This window comes from Macaca mulatta, chromosome 19 (genome assembly GCF_049350105.2).
Source record: "Macaca mulatta isolate MMU2019108-1 chromosome 19, T2T-MMU8v2.0, whole genome shotgun sequence".
NCBI classification, from domain to species: domain Eukaryota; kingdom Metazoa; phylum Chordata; class Mammalia; order Primates; family Cercopithecidae; genus Macaca; species Macaca mulatta.
In genome coordinates, this window is record NC_133424.1 from 63,099,954 (window position 1) to 63,112,752 (window position 12,799).

General features: G+C 55.6%; 1 protein-coding gene across 1 annotated transcript in view; it reads right to left on the reverse strand.

The window, feature by feature from the left end:
- Nucleotides 1-12,799, reverse strand: part of SHANK1 (SH3 and multiple ankyrin repeat domains 1) — a 59,452-nt gene that overhangs the window by 45,636 nt on the left and 1,017 nt on the right. The window contains exons 2-8 of the mRNA XM_015124667.3: nucleotides 10,670-10,967; nucleotides 10,261-10,464; nucleotides 9,650-9,721; nucleotides 7,880-7,988; nucleotides 7,496-7,647; nucleotides 5,634-5,801; nucleotides 5,058-5,174 (exon numbers count right to left, since the gene is read on the reverse strand). Of these exons, the coding sequence (XP_014980153.1) occupies nucleotides 5,058-5,174; nucleotides 5,634-5,801; nucleotides 7,496-7,647; nucleotides 7,880-7,988; nucleotides 9,650-9,721; nucleotides 10,261-10,464; nucleotides 10,670-10,924 (1,077 nt within the window). The 5' untranslated portion in view covers nucleotides 10,925-10,967. The remainder of the gene's footprint in view (nucleotides 1-5,057; nucleotides 5,175-5,633; nucleotides 5,802-7,495; nucleotides 7,648-7,879; nucleotides 7,989-9,649; nucleotides 9,722-10,260; nucleotides 10,465-10,669; nucleotides 10,968-12,799) is intronic.

Genomic DNA, 12,799 nt, shown 5'->3' on the forward strand with positions numbered 1-12,799 from the left:
AAAACACACACACAAAAAAAAAATAATTTCTGTATTGATTCTATGTTGAAATGATAACATTTTGGATACACTGTTACAAGTAAAGTATGTTGTTACAATAAATGTCACCTAATTATTTTCCCCTTCTCCTTAACATGGCCACTAGGATATTTGAGGGCATTTAGGATACGTGCTCATGCTATGTTCCACTGAACGTTGGGGCCAGATAATTCTTTGGTGATTCATTGGTTTGTGGGGGGTGTTCTGAGCACTGTGGGATGTTGAGTAGCATCCCCCGTCTCTACCACTAGATGCCAGTAGCACTCCCCTCCCCAGTCATGACAACCAAAAATGTCTTTAGACGTTGACAAGTGTGTCCTGGGGGACAGAAGCTCCCCGGTTGAGAACCACAGGTCTAGACCTTACGGAGGCTTACCATTACATGCCAGGCACTTGGCACTTTAGAGGCAGAAGATCCTTCAATTGCCCAACAATTCCAGGACATGGAAATTGTCTCTATTTTACAGAGGAGGAAACTAAGGCTTTCAAAAGAGCCCAAGGTGGGCCAGGCACCGTGGCTCACTCCTGTGATCCCAGCACTTTGGGAGGCCGAGGCGGGGGGTGGGGGGGATCGCTTGAGCCCAGGAGTTTGACACTAGCCTGGGCAACATGGCGAAATCCCGTCTCTACAAAAAAATTTTTTAAAAACTGGCCTGGTGTGGCTGGCTACAGGTGGCTCACGCCTGTAATCCCAGCACTTTGGGAGGCCGAGGGGGGCAGATAATCTGAGGTCAGGAGTTCAAGACCAGCCTGACCAACATGGAGAAACTCCATCTCTACTAAAAATACAAAAATTAGCCAGGCGTGGTGGCACGTCCAGGTTGGAGTACAGTAACATGATCTTGGCTGACTACAACTTCCACCTCCTGAGTTCAAGCGATTCTCCTGCCTCAGCCTCCCGAGTAGCTGAGACTACAGGCACCCGCCCACCACATTTGGCTAATTTTTGTATTTTTAGTAGAAACGGGGTTTCCCCAAGTTGGCCAGGCTGGTTTTGAACTCCTAACCTCAGGTGATCAGCCCGCCTTGGCCCCCCAAAGTGCTGGGATAACAGGCATGAGCCACTGTGCCTGGCTCCTTGCTTTGTTTTTTAATGAGAGACTGGTGTATGTGCCAGGCACTCTAAGCCAATGTTAACTCATTTTCTTCATAACCCCGTCTCCCTGAAATTCCATTTCCTGTTATTTGTCTGATTAGCGTCTCTTCTCCTCTACGTCGTAAGTTGTACAGCGGCATGATTTTGCCTGTGGCACCTGCCACCTGGATTAATGCTGGAACCACAGGAACTGTTCAGTAGGAGGAGTGTCCTCTCCCTTTTTTCTTGGCCTGGCTAAACCCAACTTGGCCTCCAGCTTAACTCTACCCCAGAGTCCTCTGATGCTAATTTAACCGTCATTCTCCAAGCACTTCCTTGATCTTATCCCTTCCACATGACAAACCCACCAAGGGGTTTGTATGAGCCCATGTTACAGGACAGGTTCAGAGAGGGCAGATGCTATGCCCAAGGCCACACAACCAGTTGGTGGAGCAATGAGGATTCCAACCTGGCCTTCTTTTTTTTTTTTTTTTTTTTTGAGATGGAGTCTCGCTCTGTTGCCAGGCTGGAGTGCAGTGGCGCAATATCAGCTCACTGCAACCTCCACTTTCTGGAGTGCAGTGGCGCGATCTCAGTTCACTGCAGCCTCCACCTCTTGGGCTCAAGCGATCCTCCTGTGCACGTGGCCTTCTGATCCTATGGTTCACCTGTCTCCTATGAATGGATGACTCTGACTGCCAAAGACACATCAGGCAGCAGAGTTAGCCCAGTGTGTGTTCTGGGTATGTTCGTGAGTGTGTGTGTGTATGTGAGCCTGTGTATGCCCGTGATGCTGGCCAACTAGACTGTTAACGCCTGCCATGTGTACTTTTGCGTGTTTTTCTTTTTCTTTTTTTTTTTGAGATGGAGTCTTGCTCTGTTACCCAGGCTGGAGTGCAGTGGTGCGATCTCAGCTCACTGCAACCTCTGCCTCTTGGGTTCAAGCAATTCTCTACTTCAGCCTCCCAAGTAGCTGGGATTACAGGTGCACACCACCACGCCTGGCTAATTTTTGTCTTTTTAGTAGCCACAGGGTTTCACCATCTTGGCCAGGTTTGTCTTGAACTCCTGACCTCATGATCCACCCGCCTCGGCCTCCCAAAGTGCTGGGATTGCAGGCATGAGGCACCGCTCCTGACTTTTTACATGTTTTCACACCCGCTACCCCCACACTGGGGGCACAGGGCCAGAGCACAGCCCCTAAACTCACCTGCTCCTCATCCTACTCTTACAAAGCTGAGAAGGTGTACGAGTCAGAGCTGGTGGCACCGAGAGAAACTCGCATTTAATGGCATCCTAGCACTTATTTCATGCCGTCGCGGTGATGTGTTTACACGTCTGCCTCCTCACCAGACTGTGAACTCCCACCCCGCCCCCCACCACACCCTCACCCTCCCCAGGCCAGATGCTGCATCTGATTCATCTCACATCCCCAAGGCCTGGTGCTGTGCACATAGTAGGTGCTCAAGGAACGTGCATGGAAAGGATGAGGATGGAGGATATGAAGTTGAGTCAGTCAAAATTCATTTTGTTCAAATCTTTCATTCGTTTGTTGAGTCATTCAGTCTGTTGAAACAAGCAAACACCTGTTGAATGCTCTGAGCCAGGCACTGTGCAGAGTCTTGGTGGAAATCCAAGAGGGCTGAGCTATCATTCATTCACTCATTTTCATTCATTCATTCACTCACTCAACAAAGATGCAGTTAGGCCTGCTGTGTGCTGGGGTTCTGGAACAGAGCAAGTAGTCGGACTCAACCCCCACCCTTGAGGTGCTCACAGCCTAGACACGGATCTGACCTTCACCACCAAAGGCTAGACGGGCATGTCAGGAGGCCAAGGTGGCAGGGGCTGGGGAAACACTCTCAGACTTAGCCCTGGCTCTTGGAAAGCTTAGAGCCTGGGAGGAAGACAAGGGGGGAAATGGAGGAATCAAGTTTGTATGTGTTATGCATCGATTTGTTAAGCCCATGGCAAAGGCAAGCAAAACTACTAACCCACTTGATGCTTTTGCATGGTGGATGTTAATTACTGACCCATCACAGCTGAGAAAGGAGAAGATCAAGGAGGGGAAATGACTTGTTCATCTGTGCCACTAAGAAAACTCTGCCTGCTAATTCTCTCTCTCTCTTTTTTTTTTTTAAGGCAGGGTCTCACTCTGTCACCCAGGCTGCAGTGCAGTGGCATGATCATAGCTCACTGCAGCTTCCACCTCCCAGGCTCAAGCGATTCTTCTGCCTCAGCCTCCTGAGTAGCTGGGACTTCAGGTGCACGCCCCTGTGCCCAGCTGATTTTTGTATTTTTCATAGAGACCAAGTTTTCCCATGTTGCCCAGGTTGGTCTCGAACTCCTGGGCTCAAGCCATCCTCCCGCCTTGGCCTCCCAAAGTGTTGGGATTACAGGCATAAGCCACCATGCCTGGTCCAGTTCTCTACACTAAAATTTCTCGGTTTATCCGAATGGTACAGTTTCTGTCTCCCGACTGGACCCTGACTGACACTGGTGATGGTAATAATGGCAATTATTATTCTGATGGCTGCCTTCCAGGGATGAGTACTTAATATACATGATGGCTCATCCTCTTCAATAAAAGCTGGCGTTATTCCCGTTTCAGGAAGAAGGATGGCGCCTCAAAGAGTCGGGGGGACTTTTTTCCTCCCCCACCCCCATCTGCCCGTGGGGCCGGGGCTTCTTCCCCATCAGCTGCACAAGGGCCTGGGAGTCATAGGATTGGTTGCGAGGCCTGCGCGTCGCAGAGCAGGAGGCAGAAGCACACAGGGAGAGAAGTGCCGGAACCATGTTGGTTCGGTTTGAAAAGCACTGAGTCTTCCCTGGACTCCAGGCATGCTGCTGGCTGCCACCAGGCAGCACGTGGCCACCCGCCAAATCCCCAGCACTGTAAGTTCTGCTGAGGCAGAGGGGGCTGAGGGCTGTTTTGGAAGACTTCCTGGAGGAAGGGGGCTGATAGACCAGCTCTGTCATGCGAGCGCCTGTCCCTCTAAGTACCCCCACAGCTGCCCTTCAAGGGCAGGGAACATCGAGAAACAGGTGGGGAGACTGAGGCTTTCCATAGGGCTGACCTGCCCAGGATCATCTGCAGCACAGGCGGCTAAAGTACCAGAGGTCATGATACTGAAAGCTCTGGCTCTTGCCAACCAGCTGCCATGAGATCCCCTGCCTGCTCCGTCCCTCTCCTCTCCTAGGAACTCTGGAAGTGGGGATGTCCTTCCCGTCTTCCTTCAGCACTCCCTTCCTGCTCAGGGACCCAGGTTGTCAGGACCCCCAAGGTCCTGAATTGCTAAAACTCCCATATCACTCGTTCCCTTCAGGGGCCACAGTGGCTGCACGTTGAACTTTCCCCTGTGCCCTGCCGTGCCACCACGTGGCACCTGCACACACCACTGGCTGAATGGAGACACAGGGGAACTGAGGACCCATAGCCCCCTTTCCTCTGGTTTTCTGCACAGGCTGTGCCCCCACCCTGGAGCACCCCTTTCTCCCCTTTTCTACTCCTGCTCATCTCAATACTAGGGACACCTCCTCCGGGAAGCCACCTCCACCCCCAGCCACTCTATCTCAAGCCCAGTCCCAGATGGGGGCTCCCACAGGGATCTGCATTCCCTGTGACTTTGCTCTGAGCACTCTGGATTGTAGCAGCAAACTATGTTGTCTGCCCTCTGCTAGGCCATGAGCTCAACACTTTATCCCCAGCACCCAGCTCCGGGTCTGATACAGAGAAGGAGCTCAGTAAATATCTGTTGGATGGATGGATGGATGGATGGATGGATGGATGGATGGATGGGTGAATGGATGACTGGATGAAAGGGTGAAATAGTGAAGAAGTGAAGGGTGCAGTGATGCAGTCAAGAGGAGTATCTGAGCTTGGCCCTGGGGGAGGCAGCTATGAGGGATGCGAGGGGCCTGGGGCGGCCACTGCTAGGCAGACCTTGTTGTAGAGGGCGCAGATGTGCAGAGCTGTATTCCCTGAGGCGTTCTGGGCTCCAGGCTCAGCCCCGTAGAAGAGCAGATGCTCCAGGTGCTGAGAGTGACCCCGCTGGCAGGCCTGGGCAGGACAGGGAGCGAGGGGCATGGATCAGACCCAGGCTGTTCTCCCTCTGGGCCAAGAGTCTGTACACAACCTGTACACTGGCCTTCTCATCCTATCCTTCACCACATCCACCTCCCCATCACCTTTTTGCCCCTCTTCCTGCTCTGGGACCCAGGCTGTCAGCCTCACAATCCAAATGTTCAGTCATTCCAAGGCCCAGGAGTCTGGTCTGCCTCCTTCAGAGGGCCAAGAGGCCAGCCCATCCCTCTTAGGGATCAAGGCGTCTGGTTCCCCTGCCTATGCCCCCTTAGGGTCTTCGTGTCTTCACCCCCATCATTTCCTCTTTGGGGACCATGTTATTCTTACCCCCATGCTCTGTGAGGACCCTGGCATCTGGTTCCCAGCCCCAGTCCCTTGGATGCCTCAGAGACTGGGTCCCCCACCCCAGCCCTTCATGGCGTGAATCAGGAGCACCTGGTGGATTTCCTGCCAGCCGTTCTCATCAGCTATGCCCAGCTGGGCCCTGTTGTACAGGAGCAGCTCACAGCATCGGGGGTCACCACCCACCATAGCCGTGTGGAACAGAGGGGTCAGCCCCCGACGGTCCTTGTAGTTGGGGGAACCCCCAAGGTCCAGGAGCGCCTAGGAATGGAAAGAGAACCCAGTAGAAAAACACAGATGACAGTCACACATTAACCAGCTCATTCTGAAGGGCCAGGGGAACTGGACTGTCCTGGGTGACCCACAGTGGCCAATGACAGTGACAGTCTTAGTTCTGCCATGATGCCCTTGTGCGACCTTGAGGCCGGCCCTTTCCCTCTCTGGGCCACTCTGATCCCCTGTGAACAACGTGGGACTTGGGTAGATGCCTCCAGAGGACCCTGGCACTCTGACATCCCACCCAACCCTTCCCCTGGGGGTGACCTTGGATGAGCCATTGAAGGGCATTAGGGGCCACAGTACCCATCCATTCCACCTCCTACAGGTGGGTTGTTGGGGACAAATGAGAGGCCAGAGTCTGGATGCTGGAGGGTCTCTGGCCAAGTGGGAGGTGTTATTAGGTCCAGGATCTCAAAGAAGGGGCATAGCAGGAAGCCAGGGGACAGACAAGTGAGCTTGGATAAGGGGGCAAGGATCGGGCCGGCCTCACTGGGGCTGCAGGCCACTTCCTGCTCCCCCTTGAAAGACAACTCTGGGTGTGGAAGGCTGGCAGTAATGAGCATTAATAGGAGAAAGTGTTGGCAGCAACCTTGTATGAGGACAGCCTGTAGCAGTGCCATCCAACAGAACATTCCACCATCGTGGGGATGGTCTGCAACTGCATCACCCTATATGGCAGGCACGTGTGGTCCCCTGAGCACTTGAACGTGGCTAGTGAGCCTGAGGAACTGAAATTTTAATTTTACTTCACTCTAATTAATTTAAATTTAAACAGCCCCAGGTGGCCACTGGCTACTGGCTTGGATAGCACAGGTCTGGAGGCTGGGAGGGGCGTGCATGAGCAGGATGTGGGTTTGGGAGTGAGTGTGCATGGGAGATACATGAACAGGGTCTGTTAACTCCAGGGGTATACTGAAGATCTTTGTGGCTGGTGTCTGACTGCATTAGGGGCTCTTCAGGAAAGAATCTGAGGGAGAGAGGGGAGGGGCCATTTAGCTGGAGCATCCATGCATTGGGGTGCTTCTCAATGGCTGTCTTTGGGGGCAGCCCATCTTGACCCGCATATGAAGAGGAATCAAGTGTCCTGGCGGGGGCAGGGGGAGAAGAGTATTTTAAAATTAGACTGTGCAGCTGACGCCGTGTATGTATTTTGTGGGTGTATGGGTTTGTCTATTTGGGAAAGTGCATTTGAGGCTGTGTACGTGGGGAAGGGGCTGTATTTGCATGTGAGAGAGGAGGGAGTGGAGCTGGTGCAGTGCTGGGTTTGGAAGGGTAGCTGGGGGACTGTTTTCAGGGTGTGTGAGGAGGGGCTCTATCTGGGGGCATAGCAGGGAACTCACTTTGCATTTTAAGGAATGAGAAGGGTTTACACCTTGGGGAGACAGAGGCAGGTTTGGTATTGAGCTGGGTCACAGGGGATGGAGATGTTCTGGGTGTTCAGGGGAGGAGGCTGCGTCCGGGTCTGCATGATGTCAGCTGTAGCCCAGGTGGGTGCACCTGGGGGACCTGACAAGGGTGACAATAGGGGCTGTGTGTCAGTCTATGGAAAGGGGCTTTGAACTGGGGACATGCGAGGGCCTATTTTTACAGAAACCAAAGAACTGAAGTTTGAGAAAGAACAAAGGGAAAAGGAGAGAGGGCCCCACGGTGGGGGTGAGGGGTCCCCGCAGCCTCACCGTGAGCGCCAGGCAGTGTCGGGCGCATGCGGCCTTATGCAGTGCTGTCATGCCATCCCGGGCCCGGAAGTCGATGTGGGCCCCGCCCAGGCACAGGGTTCGAATCACCTCTACAGAGCCTTCAGTCTGGGCCGCCAGTGTCAAGGGGGTCTCTGAAAGGCAGGAAAAGCTGGTCACCTGAAGCCCCTTCTCCTCTCCTCCATCCCTTCCCATTTTCCAGGCTCTGTAGCTCTCCACCCCACAGCCTCTGGCCCCGCGGCCTCACCCTTGGACAGCGACGTGTTTGAGAGACACCAGTCAGGAATGGATCTGAATGCAGATGGCAGCCCTGCTCTCCAGCCCTGTCCTGGCCCCGAGGTCCTCCTGATGTTCACCCCTCCCTACCTCCCGAATCCGAGTCATGGTAATTGGGGTCCAGCCCCTTGTCCAGCAGCCGCGCCACCTTGTCAGATGTCCCGAGCTGCACATACTCCAGGAACTTCTTCAACCCCGTCTGAGCCATGAGCAAAGACACACAAGACAGGACAGTCAGGAGCAAGGCAGAGAAGCCGGGTCCTCAAGCAGCGCCGTCCAGTGAAAATATACGTAGAGTCACATACGCCATTGAAAAGTTTCTAGTGGCCTCCTTTACAGAGAAAATACCCAGCCCTTTGGGAGGCCGAGGCGGGAGGATCACATGGGCCCAGGGGTTCGAGACCAGTCTGAGCAACAGTGAGACCCTTATCTCTACAAAAAATGCAAAAAACTAGCCAGGCGTGGTGGCACATGCCTGTAGTCCCAGTTACTCAGGAGGCTGAGCTGGAAGGATCCTTTGAACCCTGAAAGGTCGAGGCTGCAGTGAGCCATGATTGCACCACTGCAGCCTGGGTGACAGAGCAAGACCCTGTCTCAAAAAAAAAAAAAAAAAAAAAAGCCAGGTGCAGTGGCTCACGCCTGTAATCCCAGCACTTTGGGAGGCTGAGGCGGGTGGATCACGAGGTCAGGAGATCGAGACCATCCTGGCTAACACGGTGAAATCCCGTCTCTACTAAAAACATAAAAAATTAGCTGGGCGTGGTGGCGGGCGCCTGTAGTCCCAGCTACTCGGGAGGCTGAGGCAGGAGAATGGCATGAACCCAGGAGGCGGAGCTTGCAGTGAGCCAAGATTGCGCCACTGCACTCCAGCCTGGGTGACAGAGCAAGACTCTGTCTCAAAAAAAAAAAAAATAGCAGGGTCAGGGGTGAAGTGTTAGTTGCGTTGAAATTCATTTTAATGATATATGTTCTTTAACTGACATAGCCACAATGTTACTGTTTCAACAGGTACTTGAGATGAAACTTATCAATGAGGTTATTTAACTTTTTTTGGCACTAAGTTTTTGAAGCTCAGTGTGTATTTCACACTCACAGCGAGTCTTAGTTGGGACTAACCATATTGCAAGTACTCAGGAGCCACACTTGGCCAGTGGTTCCCAAAGCGGACTGTGAAGGCCTGGAGGGACGGAACATTTAGGGGAGGAAAGAGTTCAATGCATGCTGTGGTCGAGAGAGGGTTAGACAAGGAGGGATTGGGAGTTTTTCCCTCTCAAGGATCAAAAGTCCTTCATTTCTGACCAAAGCAGTTCCCCAATTTCCTCCCAGCTCTCACCATCAGAGACACAGCAGAGACGGGGCTGAGGATTGGTGGGCAAGGTACCAGGAGAACAGATATGGCTGGAAAGGGGGGTGTAACGGTTGGATTTTTGCAGGGATTCAGGCTATGAGGTTGGGAGAAATGCAGCCTGTCTTTCAAATAGTCTCCAGGCAGAAGGACTTCCAATGTCAGGGTCCTAGGCCAAGGTGGGGAAGTAAAGAGGCCTTGGGTGGATATGCGGGGAGGCAGGGGAAGAGAAGGGAGACTCAAAGGAGGCCAGGTGGGAACGATGCGGGCCCAGGCAGAAGGATGAGGGGCAAAAGAGGAAAGTAAGAAGGGGTTGTGATGGGGATAATGGGGGTATTTGTGGTTGTCTCAAATGTGGTACAGCATCCCGAGTTAAGGGGTGGAAGTGGCCAGAGGGATTGTGGGCTTGGGGAATGTGCAGGTCTGTTGGGAAGAGGTGGGGAGAGAAAGCAGTTGGGCAGGGGGCTCTGGTGGTAGTGGGCTATAGGGGACAGATGCCAGCAGGATTCTCTCACCTTAGTGTGCAACTTGGCCAGCTGCTTCTCATCCAGGTTGGTCTGTTTGTAAACTCGGGTCTTATATCGGAACTGAGGTCAGGGGTAGGGCAGTGAGAGAGACACAGAGACTTGGAATCAGGAGCCTGGGGAGAAGGCTTGGGGTAGGGAGAAGGTCTGATCCCCTTCTAATTCCCAAGGGTAGCTCAGGGTAGGAGTGGAAACAGCCCTGGAACCTTGGTCTAGCAGGTAGAGGGGTGGCAGTGGCTTTTCTGAGTGCTGGATATCATGGTATATGTGCACTGCAACCCCTGCTTTGAAGGAGGAGGAGTCTGGACCCCACAGGAAATGTTCTAGAGTGCCTACTGTAATTGGGAATCCTCCCCCGTTTTGATGGGCGAGGAGAAGCTTGGGGCAGGAAAGTGACTTGGCCAAGGTCACTTAGCTGGTCAGAAGCAGAACAGATGGCAATTTGAACTCAGGACTCTCTGACTTCCCTGTGATGCTTAGATCAGGACTAGTACAATGGGTGCCCCCTCGTTAAGGTTTCGAGTGTGTTAAAAAGTGGGTGGGGGGCAGATGTGTTTAGGGAATGCCTTCTCTTGTCAGTGAAGGAGTTGGGGAAGCTTCACCTCCAGGTAGGGGACCCCCTTCTCGAAGGACTGGGGGTACTCCCGCAGCAACCTCTCCTCCTCCAGGAAGTTGGCGTCACGGCCTGAGGTGGCCGGCTGGAACAGGCCATAGTTGAGCACATCCTGCAGGCTCTCGCTCAGGGCACAGAGCACCTGCTGCTTGGCCGTCCAGATGGTGGCATCTGGGTTGAAGCGCAGGCATTTCTGGTGGGGGAGGAGATAGGGGCTAGGGTGGGCCAGGGGCCACAGAGGAGCCTGAGGTGGGTTGGGAAGTGAGCCAGGAGCTGGGTGTGGGGGTGATCCCTGGGAGGATACCCAGCACCAGTGGAACTCCCCATGTCAGTTGGAGCCCTGTCCCCCCAGCTTCCCCTGTCCCTCTCCTGCCGCTGGCCAGTGGGCAGGTACTCACTGTCTGGTGCAGGTCCGGGATGCCAATCCTGAAGACCATCATGCTGAAGTGGGCGTCGTCTGGGACGGACATTGAGCGGCCCTGGAGGCCTCTAACAGAGGCCAGGCTACCAGGTGCCCCACTGCCCCGGCCCCGGGTCCCCCGGAGGCCTCGACCTGGCCCGTCTGGGGAGCTGTCGGACTCTGAGCCCCCCTCGGGACACTCGCTGGCACTGTGGCGTTCCTCGTCCTCGCTTGTCGCGGGGCTGTGGGTCATTGTGGGGCCACGGGGCGACGGGGGACGGCAGCATCACAGGCGGCTATGGGGATGAAGGGCGGCCATCAGACTAGGAACCCGGAGCCCCTCAGAGGCCACTAGTGCTACTTGGTGGTCAAGCGGTCAAGGGCAGCCTACCCCCACTGCCCAAGATAGGCAGGAAGGAGGCCGGGCACACCCTTGGCCTGCATGGCCTCCCCTGCCACCTCCTCCCACGCTGGCACGCACACACCCCTGTCCCTGACATGCTTCTGGCATGTGTCTCCTTCCCTGCCCTTGGCCCCGCTTGCAGCCCGCCCCCTGCGCCCCACTTTGCCGGTGACCCAGCGTGGCCGTGTCCCAGAAACCGCAGAATCACCGCGGGAGCTACTGGCCCACTTTGCCAGGCCACAGAAAATGCAGCTAAAATTAGCTAAGGACAGACAGATGGACAAACTGACAGGCATCCTGACTTCCTGGCCCCAGCCTGGCCTGTCACCCCAGGGCCGGGGGGTGGGGTTGGGGAGAAGCTGAGGCTGAGACTGAGATGTAGTAAGGGGGAGAGGGAGGCGTGGTGAGCCTGGAGCGGGTGGAGCCGGTGACTTCACTCAAGTGTGGCTGACAACGCGTGGCATGCAGAGTAGTGCTGGGGAATCGGCCGTCCCAGGGGAACAAGGGGCACTGAGATGGCAGTGTCATGGGCAGAGCATTTGGCCTAGGGTGTCCCCAAGGGAACCACAAGAAGTGGCTTTTAGAGACTGGGGCCTCTTGAGAGGGTGTGTGGGTGGGTGGGGAGGTTGGCCTGGGGAGTGCTGTACTGGTGACAGTGGTGTGGTGGCCGGGGTAGATGTGGGTGGCTGCAGATGACCTGTAGCTCTTTTCTAGGACTGCAGGGTGGGTGGGCTGGCTTTGCTGGGTACTAGGGGCTTCACTCTGAGGACTGGGGGTGTTAGGAGGGAGGCTAAGAGGTGAGAGGAGGGTCTGGGAAACTGAGGTAGGGGGTCATCTTTGGATCCTCGCTGTTCTCCCTTGAGGTGGACTTATGAGGGTGGAGCCCCTTCCAAACGGGGTCCGCCTCCCTTCTGTTCTCCCCCAACTCCCACCCCAGCACCGGAAACCAGAATGTCTGGTCTGGTCCCTCCCCCCCACACCAGGCCCGGTTCCTGCACCGTTGCCATGGAGATGGGAAGCAGTGGAGGGTACTGCTGACTTTGGGGGAGTGGGGATGGGCTGGGGGGTTGGGAAAGGGAAGACTAAATGTGTGTGGTGGGAGGAGAGTTCCAGGAGCTGTGGGCGAGCGAGCCTCTAACCCAGGGCCGGCGGACCCCTCCCCCACGCGCGACAGCGCTGCGAAGCCCCCTCCCCCTCCAGGTACCCAGCCACGCCGCCCCACCTCGTCTCTGCGGAGACCCCGGCCTCCTCCTCCCCGCCCCGCCTCACAGCCCACCTAGCGATCTGGGGCCTGCAGCCAGCCACTCCCCCTCGGCTGACCCTGGCTGACCCCCAGCCTCAACCCCGCTCGGAGGGGGTGGCCGGTGGGATGAAAGAAAAACTGGCCAGGGCCCCCAGCGTGTACGGCTGCCCCAGCCCACGGGGCAGGCTCCGGCCCCTCCCCCTCAGGGCTCGCGGGAGGGAGCGGGCACGCTCCGCCGGGGCGGCATGAATCAAACGCTCCGCGGCTAAGAATAGCTGGCACGCAGCTGGTACCGAGACGGGCTGAGGAATCGGCGGGGGGGGGGGTGGTGGAGGACGCGCGAGAGGGGGTGCCCTGGGAGGCTGCGGGGGACAGGGGGCGGCTGGCGTGGCCGAGAGCGGGGCCTGGGAGAATGAATGGAGGCGGAGGGAGGCGGGGAGGGGCGGGGAGAGAGAGCCAGGGCCGAGGCTGGGAAACTGGTG